Below are 20,699 nucleotides of genomic sequence, written 5' to 3' on the forward strand. Positions count from 1 at the left end.
TATACATGTTATATCCTAGGAATTTGTGATGATCATGAACACTTTCCGAACAAGTAAATCACCTGAAATACCCCTGTTTGGTAATTTCCCCGTGGATTTGACCGCCTCAAAAGTTTTATTCTCATTGCTGTCGTCCGAGCACAACAAAGAAAGTTCTATTTTATTAAAGGACAAGTCCACTCCAACAAAAAGTTGATTTGAAAAAAAGGGGGAAAATTCAACAAGAAAACACTGAACATTTCATCAAAATCGGATGACATCTTAAAGTTTCGCTTAATTTCACAAAACAGTTATATGCACATCCTGGTCGGTATGCAAATTGGCAGACTGATGACGTCACCCACTCACTATTTCTTTTGTTTTTTATTATATGAAATATGAAATATTCTAATTTTCTCCTCCTTGTCAAGTGAAACAAAGTTTTATTTCTCCCTGAGCATGTGGAATCACCATTATTTTAACAGTTTATGGTTAAGTTAAGTTGGTCCTTATCGTCAAATTTGTAAAATTGACATATTGTATTATTCAAACAATAAAAAAAGAAATAATGAGTGATGGACATCATCGACTCTCTCATTTGCACATCGCTGGGTTGTGCATTTAACTGTTTTGTGAAAAATAAGCGAAACTTAAAAATTAAATGTCATAACTATCTTATTTTACATCCGATTTCGATGAAATTTACCGCGGTATGTTTGTTCGATTTTTCTATATCGATTCAAATCAACAATTTTCTAGGGTGGACCTGACCTTTAATAACCTCACAACGACATGGGAAAATAGGACACTCTTTTAGCCAGCCCATCACTTGCCACCATTCCACAAAGGGGGATATTACAATATTTATTGAAGATTACTTTACTTGCAACCATTTGGAATATATCAGTCAGTGTTTGGTCGACCTACATCAATGAGTGTGGCGTTACGTAGTGCAAATCACGGACCTATTGTGCAAATAAATTCTGTCGATATCAATTATTTCACAGTGAAATTAATTTCTTAACTAAACGGACGGATAGTGTTTCAGTAATACTGATCGGAGAATACGCTTGCTCAACGGATCTTTGACATTTGCGCTGCCAGGTGAGAACGTGATCACGAACTCGTAGTCACGATTTTAGTTAAATAACGAATGGATACATATATTCAAACAGGCCTGCATTTGTCTTAATTGTGTAACGTAATTGGAAAGCTGCCGCATTCAGCGAAACGTGATAACCAAACGACGATGATACGAATCCATTTTTCTTGCTTTTGTGCCGCGGCCTTCACACAAGGAGTTTAGTATGCGGATAATTACCGCTGATTTAGCGTCAGTGGTGGTTCTCTGAACACTCAGAAATTTGATGTTCTCCGAGGCTAGATTTTGACTTAAGGAACCACATTTGTACCATGAAGCTATGTCCTATACCATACTTTACTACAGGTTTACATGACTGTGAGACAGCATGTGCGATATACAGCTATCGCAATGAGCGCAGCTCTGTGATTAAACAGTCTTTGAGAACCAACTTTTTTAGTGTCGCATATTGAACGAAATGGAAGAACCCCCATCCCCTGGAAAATCAGTCATGAGAGTCAAAACCGATAAAAATATTACTGAGGTTTTCCTAGTGGCAATGACCGCTATCTTTCATATTTGTCCCACTCTTTGAAGATTAAACGCTACCACCGCGCAATTATGACCATGGAATACCGCATCTGGAACGCTGAACGTTGTACGCCGAACGCTTAACTGCAGCCCCTGGGTCGAGCGCGGCAAATGATCTGTGGACAGTGAGACGTCCAAAAGCAAGTATGTGTTGACCTGTCTGTTCTGTTGATGTTTAAACGAGCTTTGATAGTCTATGATTCAGAGGAACATGGTCATTGAAACCAAACGTCTACTACAGAATCGTAACTTCCTCGATAATAGTGTTGAGCACGGAATCACACGATCTTTACTTTATTGACGTATAAGAGCATTATGGCAGAGTGAAGTAGTAGGAAAACTCACACTTTCATGTGACGTTGTCATGGTTGTGGAAATGCCCCATGTTAAAATGACAAGCAGTCTTAATCATCGATCGTTAATGGACGAATGTTACGTTCATCACATGCGATACTTCAATCACATGTCCTGCCAATCATGCCAATGAATTGTTAGTCAAGTTCGTATGATCATATACGGTCATACATGCTTAGGACTGAGTAACCTTGTGGATCACCCTTCTAGGACATGAGATGGGTGCGAGACGTCACGGTAATGAGATCAGAAAAAAACTTCTTTCATGCCCGGTGAATAACAAAAGGCCTTCATGATATGACATTTGCATGGCTTCGGTCGCAATTATGAAAATTGATATTTGATATTTGTCATATTCATCACGAGAATCGGAACATTGGTCACGTGATTGAATTCACATCGCATCGTCTCCCTTTTCGTGTTTTCAAAGGCCATTCCCTTTTTCATAATATAAATCCCGATTGAAATATTGTTAATCAGATGACTATGATGTGTGGAGTATATGCGATTTACAATATTCATCATTCTACTGGTTAATGTGCATCTTTCCACAGAAACACAATCAAAACTATCAACATGATCAACCCATTGCGTTCACGGTAGGTTGAAATTGTGGACATGAAACGATGAGCGCGTCAATATGATAATTTGTTCTAAATGATTGATCACGCTTTACATATATTTTTTTGCCGTGATATGCCCAACCAATTGAATCTATTGTCTGACTAGAGAGGCAACGTTTGGCATTTCAACCGCAGCAGACTGCGGTGATTATCGTAGCGGTTTTGGTTTTCAATACTCATACCCTGATAATGACACTGATCACAAAATACCTGATATTAGTTTGCATCAGTGTATAGCTGCAAATGGCCAATCCTCGTCCAGGTATCGCTGTATTCTTTTACGTCATCCAACATGCCCAACAGGGAAGTCGGGAAAAAAAGTCATGATCGAAATCAAATGCTGGTGCATACTACAAGTTCAGAAACTCTGGGAATCAAATAGAGGGTGAATACGTCGTCCGTTTTTGTTTCATCGTGGGCATAGTAAATGTCGATGTTTCTTTTGGAAAATTTCATTGAAAATAAATTTTAGACACCAGCTGAAAATCGTGTAACTTTTGGATTTCGCCAGTGATAAATCTATGTTATCAGCGTTATACAGCCCTGTAAAGGCCCGGTGTAAATAACTTGTTATGCGATTCTACCTAACGGACGTCATTAGTTGAACAATTGAACCGATGAATTGCTGCAACTAAAAATGGAATATGGGATATCAATAGGACGATTATTTGCGCACAGTTCTACACTGCATGAGAAGACTTCCGAATTCAATGCAATATCAAATATACTTCATGGATTTGACAGATCAGCCTCTAGTTTAATCGGAGGACAATTGATACCTCCTACAACACGAGGAGAACATGTGAACAGCTCTTATAAAACCTATTAATGATTGGTGCAGAATGAGGTGATCATTTTGCTAATTTTCACAAGTGTTGGAAAGGATTGCTTCTCGTATATATGCTGTTCAATTTTGACTCGTCATCTTCATATCTTGGAAGTTGCTGGCCCGGACTGCTCGGCTATGGAAAGCCACTTTTACATTGCGAGGAAATTCAGATATATATAATTCCCGAGGCGAATGGTGAATGCTTCTTGAATTGTCACGCTAATTAGATCGGAGCAAATAGGAGCCTTCATAGCTTGAAGTCTCTTGTGAACTATTTCTTTGTGTATTTTTCTTCGAATCTTAGAACAGGCAAGATTACTATTTCTTTTCGTTTAATCACGTCAAATAATCCATCTTGATGACCATTCCACGGGCAGAATTTTAAGAATTAAGAGGGCTTGTATGAAATTACCATTATTTGCTACTTCATATCTTAACCACGCAACCAATCGTGATATAACACGACTATCACCGTGGTCATTGTAATGTAATCACAAAAGTGGAATGTTTCTCGATTTTTCATGTTATCGCTGTTTTACGCTTTGAGCAGTTTGATATGATTACGTCCTACATAGCTATTGAATTCAGAAATTATCGGTATAAATGATGCAACTTCTACCACCCATCATTATATTGTGAGGTAGTAGCGGCTATCGTTAAAGAATAATTCTGGCTGTAAAATTTTCAGCACAGTGTCATACATTTGGAAAGACTTGTAGTTGATTAAGTTTACCGAGGGCTATTTATTTAAGTCTTTTTAGTTGTGCCTCAATAGCATCAAGTTTTTATCATGTTAATCGATGTTAAAAACTGCGATGAAATGTTTCTAAATACTTCTCCTCATCATTAACTAATATTTTGTAAGAAAGCTGGATTGTTAGTTGAATTTTAACACAAGCTTAACTTTTCAACAAAAAAAAAAGACACGACAGAGTCATATATCTTCTGGTTTGTATGCACATTTGGAGCCCACGGCATGACGTCACTCAATGGTTCTCTCGCGATCGATTTATCGGCCAGCTATCGGATATTAGCGATTACTGCTTGTTTTCTTGGTATCGTCCTCTCCGCCTGCTTCAATATCTTTATCTTAATCGTCTTACCACGAACGCCGAATAAATTCGGAGAAAATACTCGTCTGTGTTTGCTCTCTTTAGCGGTGATCGATATTCTTGGAGGAGTTATGTGTTTTGGTACTCGCATCATCTTTGAATTCGACCGCCCCCTTGTTTTGAATCATCGTGTAGCATGCTCCGTCGTCGCCGCGTCATGTACGACATTCGTATCGCAATCGAACGTTCTTCTTGCGGTCATCAGCATTGATCGCTATATCGCTATCACGAAACCCATGCGATACTGGTCTATGATATCGAGGACGCGTATTAAAAGATTGATTGCGATGGCGATTGGATATGGTTTGGTGCTGTCGATTGCAAGGTCATTTCACGAGGTTTTCACCGATAGTTGTGATTTTGATCCGGGAGGATCGCTTTACGTTGGAAACCCCTCCATGTTGTTTTACATAGCGAACGTTTTCCTTTTAGGTAGTGTTACAGGCTATCTCAACATCAAAGTCTTAATAACAGCCTACAAGCAACACAGGCGTATTTCAAACTTACCTTTAGCCTGCGAAAAGCGGAAGGACTCAGCACCAAAAATTGGCGGGAAACTTAAGTCGGCTATTACCAACACTGTAATGTTTGGAGCCTACTATGTCGTATGGACTCCTTACGTTGTTGTTGTAGCCATTGTGACGTATTATGACGAACCAGTACCGGAGTCGGTCCATTTTGCTGTACTCTATGTAGCATTTAGCAATCATTTTTTGAATGCAATGACACGTTTCTGCCTTCAAAGAAATCTACGTTTGACCATGAAAAAGTTGCTGGGCAGAGACAAAAATTCGTCAGTGATCGACTAATGTTTTGTGATTTGTTGATTTGCAAACAATTATATACTATTTCCAGGCTTTCTTGCCATAATTGTTTCTGTTGGTCAATATGCATGATATGTGTACGTTTAATGTTAAGTGTAAATTTGCATTTCACCCTCTACATGCTTTATGGCGATAATGCTGACGAGGACGATACGTTTAGGTCTATTGTTAAAGATGATGGTCCTGATGGTGTCGAAAAGTAGAATTATATAGTAGTTTTAGTAGCAGCAGTGGAAGCAGAAGTAGAAGTAGTAATACTTTTACGACGACGATAACTAATACTAGTACTGCAGTACTACTCCTACATCTGCTGCTGCTACTACTACTACTACTACTACTACTACTACTACTACTACTACTACTACTACTACTACTACTACTACTACTACTACTACTACTACTACATGTACTACTACTACTACTACTTCTACTACTACTACTACTACTACTACTACTACTACTACTACTACTTCTACTACTACTTACTACTACTACTACTACTACTACTATTCTACTACTACTAGTACTACTACTTCTACTACTACTTCTACTACTACTACTACTACTACTACTACTACTACTACTACTACTACTACTACTACTACTACTACTTCTACTTCTACTACTACTTCTACTACTACTACTTCTACTACTACTTCTACTACTACTACTACTACTACTACTACTACTACTACTACTACTACTACTACTACTACTACTACTTCTACTACTACTTCTACTACTACTACTTCTACTACTACTTCTACTACTACTACTACTACTACTACTACTACTACTACTACTACTACTACATGTACTACTACTACTACTACTTCTACTACTACTTCTACTACTACTACTACTACTACTACTCCTACTACTACTACTACTACTACTACTCCTACTACTACTACTACTACTACTACTCCTACTACTACTACTACTACTACTACTACTACTACTACTACTACTACTACTACTACTACTACTACTACTACTACTACTACTCCTACTACTACTACTACTACTACTACTACTACTACTACTACTACTACTACTACTACTACTACTACTACTACTACTCCTACTACTACCCATATCTATCGTCATGATCGTGTTGCCAATAATATTTGTGCAACTCTGATTAACTTTTTTTTATCATTATTTTTATTCTTGATTATTATCGTCATCGTCATCATCATTACATGTATCATATCAATCATAATCATATTCATCTTAACAATCTTCACCGTCGTCGTCATCATCATCATAACCATTATCACCACTATTAAGAATATGAGTTTCATTCGTTTGATTGAAAAGTGCATATATAAGGACCTTTTCTCTTAGGTCATTTCAGTTTGTAGTAAAAATGTTCTGCTACTTGCCTTATCCAACGTCCGATGCTGTATACAGCCACATAATAATGATAATAAAAAGGCAAATACCAATGTCACGTCTGTTTGCTTTTATAATTCTTCCAATCGTGTCACTCGTTTGCAATTAATTTTCAACTTGCAGCAAAGAGTGCGTCTGCTGGAATCAGATAGGGAATAACAGCTCCCAGATAAACGCAACTGAACAGGATAAATAGAAAAAAAATACCCCGTCAGAAAAAATTATTTGATTTAATGAATAAGAGGTATTATTCGAAACCAATGTTTACAAAATATTATGTAAATGTATATCGCTGCCATTGATAAACATACTGTAAGAGGTAGAAGTTCGTCATTTAGCATTTAACGTGTTGTTTAATTATTTTTATCATATGAAATTGATCATTCATTCGGAAAATTTGGTCAGTGTAAGTGTTTTATGCCTTACAACGACGTGCTCACCAAAAAAATAAATGCATGGTTGGATGGATTCCTGTGTGAGTGACACGGGTGAAGTAAACCATAATGTTCATGGATAAAATGGGTCGACTATTTCGCGACAGGCTCCCGGCCAACAGCACATTGACACGAGTCCGGAAATTATTCAATAGACCTTATGCATATGACGGCATAATCTCATAGCGCCCTCCTTTAGAGGATATAGGAATACGCGTAAATGGAGGTGTCAGAGATGCACCAGCTGGAGATCTCCGACGCAGCTCTAAGATATCGAAGAGATGATGTCAATGCATAAAGTCTATTTAGGCCAACTTGCACGGCGTGCACACACACTCCACTCCACTCACACATCCAAGCAGCCGTCATTTGTACAGAACAGAACATGGATGCAAACAGGTAAAAAAGCAGAGAGGGAGAAAAAAAGACACTAACTCAAACTGGTATTTCTAGTTTATGCCAATCGACTCTCTCAGAAATTTATTACACTCATGAGGCACAAAAATGTAACAAAGGCAAGATAATTATGATCTCAACAACAAAACATACATCTCTCTCTAAACAATAGATGCCACAGTCACACTTAAGAAACCGACTCCAGACCGATCAAATCTATTACGTTATTTCCAATGCTATATCATCGGTCGGTTTAGAGTCGGTCTCATTAATGTGACTGAATATGGAAACTTGGCAGAATGAAACCGTCGACTAAACGTGGGTTTCAATTACCGAAGCATAATTCGTCATTACTTTGCTAAGTATTTTTTTTATGAATGAATAATTACATGTATAAAGATTTTAAGACAAATACATTAACTATAATAGCAGATATCTCGGATTTATGAATTAGGAGCGAAAAAACATGATTTTCTTTTTTTACTATTGTGAGTTCTTGTTTCGATAATATATTTGATATTTCCTATTTTCTTGATATCTTTTCCGCAAAAATAACCTTTAAAAGTAAAGATAAAATCACGTCACGGAAAATGACTGACATTAATATAAGTTCTCATTAATTCAGTCAATGTCATATGTTTCAATGTCATTTGTTGAACATGGATATTTTTTTTTATTCAGAAACCGTTTCTGAAGTGAAAAACTTGGAGCCAAATCTACTAAAAGTATCAAGGAAATAAAATGGCGTTAAAATATCATGAAAATGATTATAGTACACTTGGACACATGGATATAAATTAACAAATGGTATAATTTACACAGATTGACGGACTGTGATACGTATAGTTGTACGTAAGTATGAATGTATATAATTATATAGTACATGACATTATAAAATATTCAACATCATAAACCTCCATATACATATTTGTGCTAAGTATCTCGCGAGAGATTAGTTTCTGTACAAAGATATTTTTTAATAACACACCTCTTAAAAATAACGATTGTTGTAATATATAGATATAGTTTATTTACACTGTATATTATGTACATCGTATGTTCTGCATAATGAAGGTTGGTCGTATTATTCACACGTTATAAAGATATATGATTTTTTTTTGACAAAGTATAACATCGCCTGCGCTGTCAAGTTCCGACAGATGAAATATTTCAATCTCCTAGAAAGTAGAAGAATCTGAATCTGAATTTTTTAATGAACTTATTGAACATAATAATGCAACCTCTTTATCCTTCCTTAAAATGATTGCAGATTAAAGAACATAGAAAATGTATTGTCAAACACCCTTCAATGAACAACCAAGAAATCTTGGTCGAAAATTGGTTAATGAAAACAGCAGTTTCGTCCTGGACTCTGGGCAAAGACATATTTGCATTTTTTGTCAGCTCCAAAACTTGGACGAAACTACTCTTCCCGTTCACCAATGTTCGACAAAGACCAGCCAGGGGGCTCCTTTCAATAATTTGCTGTGTTCTTGAAATCGTTATGCGTAGCGGTGCAAAAATTCACTAACCTTTAAATAAATTCGGAACATGAATTTATGATTAAAATGCAATTTTCAAATCCCCCTTCATTTTGTTCATCCTTGTTATTCCTTCATTTATCATGTACTAACAAGTCTACGGCACATTGAAGATTACAGCGGACTCGTTTTCTATTACATTTATACAGGAAACAAATTGTTTCAACCCAAATTTGCAGAACCATTTTTCAGAGATATCTATCAGGTTACCATTTCATGAAACATCTTGACATTGATTGCTAGTGATATTAAGCTATTGAAATCCTTGTTTCTGATTGGCTCTTGGTGAAATTTCTAGTGGAAATCAGCAGGGACTTATTTGCTTCATGAAATGCTTCCCTGGTTATTCAGTTAACATGTGTCATTTCCTAAAACGAAAATGTCCACCAAACCTTCAATTACATTCAAGGTTGTATTTTTAATGTATAATTATGCATAATATCTCTCCTGTTATGACTTTCATTATGCTCAAAAGAAAGTAAAATCTTGAACAAGAAATAGTTGCCAGCAACTCTGTTAAAATGTCACATAGTTTTACCTCGAAATGGCAAGATGAGAGCTAACCTTTAAAATCATGTATAACACCTTGCAAGAGGCTGAGGAGAACAATAACTGTCTATTATCATCATTCTCTATTTTTATTCATTAACATATTTACCAGACTCAGTCTGTCAAAAGTGTACACTAGATCGGTTACACTTCGTAATTCCGAAACACGCAAATTGCCCATACCTCGACGTTCGTTAATCCGAAAACGTAAAAGGGTTCGCTAATCCGAACATTTGTGGTGTTATTCCGAAGGTTCGATGATCCGAAAACGAAATAAGATTCGATGTTCCGAAGGTTCGTTAATCCGAAAACGAAATAAGGTTCGTTCTTCCAAAGGTTCGTTAGTCCGAAAACGAAATAAGGTTAGTTAGTCATTTAGTTTTCGGACTAACAAACCTTCGGAATTACGAACCTCATTTCGTTTTCGGATTAACGAACCTTTGGAATTACGAACCTTCGGAAATACGAACCTTCGGAATAACGAACCTTCGGAATATCCGAACCTTCGAAAAAACGAAGCTGCGGAATTACGAATGTATGCGCACAAGATCATATGTTTTCTATTTCAGAAGAGCAAAAACGACCCACCTTGTAATCCTTGCTCTTTCACTATCATGACTTCTGTTATTGAATATCTACTCTATTCAAGACCCCGGCCAATGGAAAAACAAAAACAAAAACGCAAACAACCCTCCCTCGAAAACCAAGAAAAAAAAGTAAAACGCATGGTGTTATGGATGGAAACCATTCCGAGGTATACTTGTTGCCCAAATTCATTATTGGGCCTGTATTTTTTCTTAAAACTTCAGTAAATTTACAATTTTGTGGTGTTACCCAAATGAATTAGAATAAAACGAAAATACCAAGAATGTTATTTCCTCCCTTAAGTCAATAAAATTAAAATCGTGAAACAATAATGAAAAGAATATAATTATAATAAAATGAAGAATTTCCCTTCCCCTTTCGGTATCTTTTATGACGTTCCTATGAAGTTTCCATACTATAATAAAAAGTTAAATTACTACCAACAATCTATAAATATCTTACTCCTCAGTATATAAAACTATAAAATATTTTGAAACGTCTTTTAAAAGTTCACACACAGTCAAATATTTGTACAATGCGTAAAATGAATATAGCAGATCGTAACTTTAAATATTGATTTAAAATGTTTGCGTTTGCTAATGGCCACATCAATAATTCGAGCTGCTCGTTACTCTGCGAATTTGGCAGTTATCATTTTTTTGCAATGCACACGAATTGCATGTAAAAAAGCCCTTTGTTTCTGTAAGGGTATTGAACCAATAACCCTGACTAATGGTTGCAAATAAAAGTTCACGACACCCACTTTAAATGCAATAAAGTAGCACACAAAACGCACGCGCACAACAAAAAATGAATATTTACAATCAAATAACAGAGCACTTGAGTTTTTAAACTTAACATGTTTAGTAGGATGGCATTTATCCTAAATCATACGTTTACCAGAGTAAATAAATATGACACTTCTATTAAAATTTGCTGATTCTTCGTGCATGCGAAATCTTTGAATTTTGGTGGATTACGTCTACGAATATTTCAGACCGTCCTTTGAATCAAGCCTTTAATAAGCCAAATGCCTTGTATATTACTGTATTTTACGACATGAAAACTTCGAAAATCAAAGCAAATTCACCAAACATACATGCTGACTCGCCCATCGATCTGATATTGTAAAAATCAGATTATTGTTTCGGAAGAAAAAATGATATTACGTCGAGTTTAGAGTTTGAACGAAAAAGGGCGGGAAAATACAATTCGTATCGATGTTGTAACTCGTACAGTTCATTGCCGTATATCTTTACGAAGTTATATAGGCACTGGTAACTTTAAATAGCGTCCTTCCCGGTCTGAAGGAGATAGGTGTATCTTTATAAACTAGACTTGGTAGTTTTTACAGAAAACGTGTGGCTAAAGAGACATTTGTGCGATACAGTAACATACGCAGGACTTTTATAAGGGGGTAGGGGTTCAAGCTGAATGAAATGTTGACAAGCAAAAAAAAGGTCTTCACCACCAATTTCACGTCCGATCGTAAAAAAAAATAGACAAGCCCCCCCGGAAAAAAAACACTCCTGTAACCAAGCCACTGCGTACGCTTCCAGCACTACATATCATTCTTTTGATTTAAATGTAAGGTGAAACGCTATCTTGTTCCTCTAGTGAATAAAATCAGATAAGTCATTTTCTAAACTTTGGATGATGGATTTTTATGCCATATTTGGTTCGATTACTTGGTCAGTGCAATCTAAAAGATTTTCTAAAGTAACTTTCAGAACAACTTTCTGAACCTTGACTTGACACTGGTCGAAATAAGATTTCCCTAACTCTGTTAATAACCTCTATAATATTTTTTGTTCAGACTTTTACTGTAAGATGCATGTCTAACAGTTTAAGGACAGGGACCGCGGAACGGTTTTGAAAGTGTGTGTGTATGTGTGTGTTGGTGGTGGAAGTGTGAGGGGGGAAGGACCATCAGAAAATTACAATTAGTTGATAATTTTCACGTTTTTGTACATGGTTCTAGAAAAAAAACCCATGAAGACACATTTATTTTTGCGATATATCATTGAAGAGTATGAGAGATAAGAAACAGCTATCGTGCATGTTGAAAGGGATTGATAATTTTGATGCTATCCTGTTTTAAAAAGTCATATTTTTAGATGTATCATAGATGACCAGTTGCACTGGTTATTGTCTACATGATGTGCTCTTAATTTAGCATGTTTAGGACACAATACAGTGCTGACGGGGTGGTATCAGCGCCCGTCTTTCAAAGAGTTCTGACAGATTCAAATCAAACTCAAAGTGCTATTGGTCCAAAATGCGTAGTTAAGAAATAGAAAAATTGAGATCAATCACGCTCTGAATTTGACTTGAATCTGTCGGAAAGTTTTGTAAGAAAAGGCCACGGAAATTTAAATCCAATTTTGACAAGACAACGCAGTACAAGTAAGCAAAAATTTATCCCTGTTAGTAATCCTTCCGCTTCTGGTGAACATTTAAATCAATCCCAGCAGTACCTTGTTTTGTTTGCAAACACCATCGAAACAAATTTGTTTAAACGGGGACCAACTGCCACTGTAGCTGCAATGACACTGGCACACTCCTACATCAGACCCACTTAACATGCTTAAGAGCAAGGGAAATTTGAGCACTTTAACAGGCAGAGAAGCTTTGAGCGAAGCTCCAATTTGTGCGCGCTCAACATTAGTGATATTTGACAGTGCTAGAGAATACAACATGCAGAACTGTGGGCAACGTTGGCCTGTCCTTTAGTCCCATCCATTCCCCCAACAAATCGATCAGTCTCTGCTCCGTTACCCTGCGGTCTCTTCTCGTCTAACCCATAAGAGTTCATCTCAGTTCCTTTGACAAAATCATTAGCAATAGTCCCCACATCCTCAGTTTGAACCTCTTTATTGATGAGCGACAACTTCCGTTGACAGGTGCATACAGTCTTCGGAGCAGCCTCTGCAACTGAGTCACCGATAGAGGGCGTCACCGGGACGTACCCCATGAAGATGCTAGCTTTGCTGTCACGCCGGACTATGCTGAGGCAGTCGCCGCCGCTGGAGGGCTTGATGGTTTCGGTTGAAGAAAGACTGAGCCTGTCGGAGCTTTCGTTCGGTGCAAGGCTGGCTCGTAGTGCCTGCGGTGTTAAGGCACGGTCCATGACTTCGGCGGTGATGACGGGAGAGTAGGTCCTCGAGGTGGCCGATGCACTCCTCGGCTCACCATCCATTGCCATACGTGAACCAGCTATACTTCTACTAAAAGAAAAGGATAGAAATGGATGGGGATTACACAAAGTTATATATCACTAAACATGTGCCAATACTCAGCTTCTGCAATACTTCGAATTTGATAACGCATTCTAATTCTTGGAAATCAGAGGCAGATCCAGCCGTCTTTGGTACAAAATCATCACACAGGCCTCATATACAAGTATGGGGCTATCCAAGATTGAAATGTCCCCATTGGAAAGCATGAGTTATGTTTTAATCAATTTGAACACTGCTTGATGGTTGAGTATTAACGACTTTTGGATTGTATTTTGGCTGGCAGGTGCCGATATGACGATATGAACATTGATACATAAAAAATATCATGATAAGACATTTAACGTGGATGCGGGGGGGGGGGGGGGGGGTAAAATCTTTGTCATTCCCAAAGATCACACGATGGATAATCTAAGGAATGTTGCTGACACTAACTACATGTTATGACAATAGCATGGATACAGAGTTTCCGCGCCCACGACGCACGACATATTCAAGAACACAGTAAATGTATTGAAAATGCCCGTCAAATGACAATGAACAGCTGGGGAGTTTAACCCGGAACAGCAGTTCCGTCCAAGGTTTTGGAGCTAACAAAAATGCTAAAGTGTCTTTGCCCAAAGCCCACGACGAAACTGCCGTTTTGATTAACCAATTGCTCGACCCAGACTTCTTGGTTGTTCATTGTCACGAAGGACGTTAGACAAGAACATAGACAATCTGTGAAGCAGTGCAAAAGCTCCCCAATGAAAGATAAATCCTAATACCTTCGCAATACCGGTGACGAGTCTATGGAGGACTGTCTTGACCGAGACGTTCCTTTCTCCTCTTTGGCTAGACCCATTGGTGAGTTCACATTGGCATCCGTGGTTTTACCATGCAACCAGTAGGTCTTCATCGCTCCTTTGCCCTGAAATATCAGTTAATGCAAATGAAATCAATTAGACAGGTGGTTGAATATTGAATAGTGGCCATAAAAATGATGATGATGATGATGGTGATAATAATGATGGAGGTGATGACAATGATGGTAGTGGTGATGATGATGATGGCGATGATCATGATGACGATAATGATGACGACCAGGATGATGGTGATGATCATGATAATGATGGTGATGATGAAGATGAAGATAATGATGTTAATGACAATAATGATGACGATTATGCCTTGATGACAATGGTGATGATGATGATGACGATGCTAGTTATGTACAGTACATAGTCCTTATTATTGCAAACTCCCACCAAACTCATTTTCAAGTTCAAATACACTTTTGCCATTTTTTGTCTACACCCCATACCAGTACAAAGAGTCACCGCTAGAGAAAAGTTTGTTGATTCCTGTCTCAAATCTTGGTATAAGAGCCGAACATACTAATGCTACTACACTCACATCGGAAAACCGACCCAAGCAAATCAAACGATATTATATTGTTTCCAATGACATACCATCTGTCGGTATTTTCCTTGGTGCGACTGGAGCATCATTGTGAGATACCGGTCCCTTTTCTGCCCTCTTGTAACCCACAACCACTTCCGGTAAAAAAAAATCCTGGAACTTTGACCCACCTTCACAACCGTCGAACCCCTTTCCTCTATATCATAGTACCCTGGCCACTGATCTAGGTCCGCTTTCGTAGTCTCACTCATATGAATCTTCAGTGCTTCCCCAGTAGATTCCATCCTAGAGGCTGTGTTGACAGTATCGCCAAAGAGACAGTATCGAGGCATCTTTAGTCCAACCACACCTGCCACGACCATGCCTGTATGGATACCTACAAGGCAAGAATGATCATTCAAAGTTTTGTAATCATACTTTACTTTTTCGACTGAGCATAAAGGAACTTATCGAGTCATTCTAATCTAATTCTGACGAAAACCATGAAAACTCTATTACGGCATTGACCAACCAACGAAACTTCATTTGTATCTACAATCGTCAAGCGTGAACCTGTAAACAATCATTAACCCATATCAGGGCATTTACTCAGTGAAGTTTGAACAGTGACATTGTGTCAAACAGTTTCAATTTGGAACCGATGGATCATGTTTCTCATAGAAATTTTTAGATAAGAAAATATTCCATTATACAGTTATAGAAAAATATCATGATCAAATCCTAATGTCCTTTTGCAAAATATTTCAAGCACCTTCAGAACATTTTTAGTTGTGTGTGTTGACAACCTGTGAATAATTTGCCAGTTTTCCTCTTTGCCATGGTTCTCATTTCTAAAAACTTCCTAGACACTGCCGACCTAAATTGCCACTTAAACCCCTCCTCCAGTCAGTGGAGACCATACCACAAATGTTAGCAATTAATCGCTAGATGAAATGGCCTATTAAGACCATCGCTGCATGCGCATTTTGCTCAGCAGACTGACAACGAACGAATCAGAATTCTTCTTTTAAATCTGAGTTTAACATAAATATTTGTGTTACGGGGCCCAGGACGGACGGTCTTCTTACCGACTCGAATCTTGACGATATCATCATTACTCGAAGGGTCTCTGAGATCGTTCATACTCTCCCTCATTCCCAGAGACATCTCTGCAATTCGTACAGCATGGTACTTCGTTGTCGTAGGGGCACCGGACACCACCATGTAAGCATCTCCTATGGTTTCCACCTGAACAATGACGAAAGAAATGTAAGAAAAATAGTAATTACGATCACGACTGCACTGATTATAAAACGGTTCTACAAGTGAAGCATTGACAAAACTCTCCACCTTTCCTCGGCAAGGCGGTGCCACGAGGGGAAGGGGGAGGTAGGGACCTGTACCCTTTCAACGTTTCTCATCAAGAACTCTTCTAACTGCAGATCTTGTGATTGGCAGAGGTTCTTTTCCACAAAGTTGAATATATTCAATGATTTTTCATGATTAATGACATTGTTTGAATAGTTAAGGTCACATGTTAAATGGGGGTTGGCAAAGTTTTTCTCGTGAAAAAAAATCACTGACCACTAAATAATGAGTAAAGCAACTGAACATAAAAACAGAAGGTGGTTTTAAGTTCATGGAAAATATTTGTATAATTGACAAATGCTCTATTAATCTATATCAAACATCTAACATCTATCAATGTGATTTACGTATTCCCCTTATCCTATGTTCTCTATATTAGGTCTTAAAAGGTCCCTCTCCAACAAATTGCTCCATGAAATTCAGTACATTACGCTACATTGTGATTCCTTTACGGGCATCACCTTGTAGACTTCGTAGAGTTCGCTGAGGTTGTCAAACTTTGTGTACATGCCGTTCAGCATAGAGACGACTGCCATCGGTGGGATCCGCGAACAGATGGTCGTGAAGCCCACTACGTCACTGAAGAGAATAGTTACAGCAGTAAATACCTGTAAGGGGGGGGGGGGGGAGATAGAAAGGAAGAGTATGATTTTATATCTTCTTGGCCCCAATCTCGACAATAACATCATTGAAAGAAATTCAGTTCTACCCTCAAAGTAACACCGCCGGACGGGTAGAGTGATGGACAAGTAGACAAATTCCTCGCTAAAGCACACCTGGTGTTTGAATGATAAGATACAAAGTCTCAGCAATGTTGAGCAAATTATTACTCCACAATTGTAAAAAAAGTGAGTTTCGAAGATTTTAATAACCGACAATGACAACACCCCCAAATGTCAGTCCATTTTCCACTTCTTTTCATGGCCGAATTTGGAGCGATTGAATGAGATCAGAAGCATGGCGGAAATCCCAGGGGGCCGGGACGCGTTCCCCCTACCAAAAAATAGTAGGGGGGGGGGGGACAAAATATAAAATGTCCCCCTACTATTTTTGATCTTTCATGACGTAGAAAAATTCATCACTCACATTCAAAACAATACATGTATTTTGGACTAAATGACCTTACATTTCGGGGTGAAAACCTTTTTTTCCCCTTGTCAATTTTTTTTGGGGTTAAACTGATCTTACACTTTGGGTGATGACTTTTTTTTGTTGTCAAATTTCCCAGCCCCTGGTCCCCCTTACCTTTTGGGACAGATTTCCGCCCATGATCAGTTGGTAACATTTTTTGTTTCTTAAAACTTAATTCCTGACTGGCACAGCAACGATTGCTTCCGGATTATGCTGAAGCCACACCAACAAAAACGACTCCAAACAGAACAATGGCATGCCATTAGAAACAAGATAATAGATTTGATCGACCTTGTGCCCGTCTTACAAAGACGTACGATTGATACATTCAACCTCAACTGTATGAAAATACATCAATGTCATATTTTTTTCTACAAGAACTGTGTACAATGTCCTTTGTAAACAAAGAGAATTACGATAATTCTTTTTAAAGAAAACAATGAATGTAAGAATATTCAGCATATTTATCTAAAACATATTTTGAACAAAGCATGCAGGTTAGATGTCGCTGGCTTTCCATCGTTGTGGTTGATCGGATCAATTGCAACTCTTCGTAAGACGGAGCCATGAAGTCAGTTTCGCCGGTGTGACCGCACTCTCATGAGATCATTCCTGTTGAATGCTTCGCCAGAGATATCTTTGTCTTACCTCGCAGGTACTTGTCGCTGGTTCCCCTCTCCTGAGCTTCTCTGCTACTTGTCTTGGTATCATCTGGTAGAGCAGCGAATCGGTTCTTTTCATCTCCTGGTCGAGTTTCATCATGCTTTGTTCAAGCTCCGCGCTTTTCCGTTGCTCCTGAAGATATCCAGGTAAAGTACCGTAAAGAAAAAGAGAGAGAGAGAATGAGAAAAGCCACTGGCACTAGCATGATATGGTTGGCAAAGAATTATGTAGAATTAGACAAGGAGAGCTCGTTGGAACTTTCTGGCAACACAGGCTAAGTGTAGATCATTTCAGTCACCATGTACACGTAAATAACATGAACTCAGAAACAGAGCGAGAGGAAAGGATGTTGTGGATGTTCATTCTTTCTCCGAATAGCGTCTCACTTTTAAAGTACACGCGTTACAATACCTTAGTGTAATACAATTTTCCTACAGCTAAACTTTGCGAAATGAATAAAATATATTTAAAAACTGTTGGTGGATTAGTCGTCCGATCGATTGATAAACTTGACCATAATGACTGGGATGATGTACATCCATGTATATACGTTCAATAATAGACCTTTGGGTGTCTTTCAAGAAGGGATTTTTCGGCAATTTTCAACGACAGATGTTATGAGCTACTGCAAATCATTCCGTCTAACAAACTTAGAGCAAATTAGTCAATGAAAAAGACAGACAAGTCTCTTCATGAAATGCTCCCATGATTGAAGGCTATTTTTTCGAAATTCTTTATGAATTTCAGGAGGTGCTGAGTACCTGGTCTAAGGCAAGTTTGAGTTCTGCGGACTGCTGGGTACCTGCTAGCACCAGATCTCGGCTCGAATCGTGCATGCTGAGGTCGTTGATGTATAACCCTGTCTGGAACATAACTTGAAGGTCGGGTAGCCTTATGGAGAAAAGAATGAAGAGATACGTGTGGTCATTGGTGAACGTGATCAACAGTCCAAGGGTAAATCATGCAATTCCCCTGGTTAGATGGTGGGCCTTCAGTGACAAACCGTTACGCATGACCGTGATGACGGCATTATTGCAAATCAACAAGTGCAAGTTTCAAATCATTATTCAAATACCCACCCAATGCCATTATGAATATCAGAAACCCCTTCCAGAAAGAGTTTCAGTGCATCTCTAATCAGCGTCAGACCCGAAATGCGAGCATCTGATTGGTTAGAAATAAATTTTTATTTGATTTTTGGAACAGCGATGAATTGTACTTTCTTCCCGCAACAAAGACCCATTACCCATTAGTTTTTCCTATCAGATAATAGTTTGTGTACTTGGCAGTTTGGATAATCAATTAAGTGAAATATGCAGTAATATATTCCATTCTTCAAACGACTACTGGGCTTATAAATAGTACTAAAGGGTGATGATCAGCATTCCCAAAAGATGTTCCTGAAGCCCCATGGTCAACGTCGCCTCGTCACCCCTCATGAATGCGAACAATAATCAACATTTATTTGCAATGACCTATAAATGCATATGCAGTATAAGATTATTACAATCTAGATATCCAAATAATTTAAACATACTTTCGATATTAGATTAAATGTATAGCAGATTTGCTTTTGAGCATTGTGGTACGATTGGAGATCCAATAAAACTTTCATGAATTGATTCTCCGGGAAATAAGTACAAACATTGGCATATGAGCCGTTTGACCGTCAACATGGTCTAGGAACCCGTAGTACTTACATCGGTGTTGCCAGGAAGATGTAAGCACGCCATTCAGGAACACACAACATCTGACCTTTCAACCTGATTTGCCTCGGGTGGTATACTTCTTCTAAAATCTCTGCAATAGTTATCAGGATTCGAAAAAGTGATAGTTAAGTCATCAACAAGATTCTCTAGACAGAAATACAAGCTAAATAATATATACTCTGTCACCTAACTGCACATTGTCTACATTTTCCGTACTGCCTTTTGCCTTGCGCTGTTAATATTTTTATGCTTCCGTCGTCCGTTCTCTCTTAGATCCACCATGGCTCAGTTCGGCAATAGTCAAGGGTATTACTGATGTAAGGTTTGACTTCAAACATCATGCCACGCACAACAGTTTTACGGATAGACGTTCCCATCCCCCATGTCCTCAGAGACTTATGCCATTTCATTTGCAGAGAAAGAGTTGGACAATCAAATGACCAATGTAACAAATACAACCTTACATCGTACAAAAGAGCAATAAGACAGTTGGGTATACGTCTTTACTTGACATCATCGGTCAGATCATCCGGGAAGCTTTGTTGGAGTGACATCCAGTGAACCCCTTCTTCACGACGTGTAATGGATATGACGAAGTGGTCAACACTGACTACCATCTTTAGGTACCGGCATTGATCATGGAAATGCAGAGGGTGCGGTTAGTGCTGACATCATGTGCACAAGCCAGAAAGTCACAGTGACAACAACTGTGACGGGATATGACCTAGTGGTCAACGACGCCTACCATTTTTAGGTACCGGCATTGTTCATCGAAATACAGAGAATGTGGTAAGTGCTGACATGTGCAAAAGCAAGAAAGTCACAGTTGCGACAGCATCAGCGCATCCTGTACCTAAATCGCATACTTCCTTTCTTACGGTCACGCAGATGAGATGCATCGCAAAGGACGACCAGA

The 20,699-nt window shown here is 38.4% G+C and overlaps 2 protein-coding genes across 4 annotated transcripts in view; one reads left to right on the plus strand and one right to left on the minus strand.

The window, feature by feature from the left end:
- Positions 1-2,790: 2,790 nt before the first annotated feature.
- LOC121421535 (beta-1 adrenergic receptor-like) lies at positions 2,791-5,626 on the plus strand. The gene has a single exon (XM_041616276.1). It carries the CDS (start codon positions 4,434-4,436, stop codon positions 5,376-5,378), a length of 945 nt encoding a protein of 314 aa, XP_041472210.1. The 5' UTR covers positions 2,791-4,433; the 3' UTR covers positions 5,379-5,626.
- A 6,193-nt stretch (positions 5,627-11,819) lies between these two features.
- LOC121421582 (soluble guanylate cyclase gcy-31-like) overlaps positions 11,820-20,699 on the minus strand; it is a 28,610-nt gene continuing 19,730 nt past the window's right edge. For 2 of the 3 annotated variants that reach the window (XM_041616333.1, XM_041616331.1), the window contains 8 exons: positions 19,775-19,874; positions 18,836-18,965; positions 18,060-18,206; positions 16,742-16,888; positions 16,001-16,160; positions 15,104-15,309; positions 14,300-14,442; positions 11,820-13,523 (listed from right to left, as the gene is read on the minus strand). In XM_041616333.1, the coding sequence (XP_041472267.1) occupies positions 12,980-13,523; positions 14,300-14,442; positions 15,104-15,309; positions 16,001-16,160; positions 16,742-16,888; positions 18,060-18,206; positions 18,836-18,965; positions 19,775-19,874 (1,577 nt within the window). In that variant the 3' untranslated portion in view covers positions 11,820-12,979. The remainder of the gene's footprint in view (positions 13,524-14,299; positions 14,443-15,103; positions 15,310-16,000; positions 16,161-16,741; positions 16,889-18,059; positions 18,207-18,835; positions 18,966-19,774; positions 19,875-20,699) is intronic. The other variant, XM_041616332.1, reaches the window with a different exon arrangement.

The sequence above is a fragment of the Lytechinus variegatus genome, chromosome 9 (assembly GCF_018143015.1).
Source record: "Lytechinus variegatus isolate NC3 chromosome 9, Lvar_3.0, whole genome shotgun sequence".
Lineage (NCBI taxonomy): Eukaryota > Metazoa > Echinodermata > Echinoidea > Temnopleuroida > Toxopneustidae > Lytechinus > Lytechinus variegatus.

Coding starts and splice junctions, on each gene's coding strand:
- LOC121421535 (XM_041616276.1), top strand. CDS start 4,434: ATGACGTCACTCAATGGTTCTCTCGCGATCGATTTATCGGCCAGCTAT.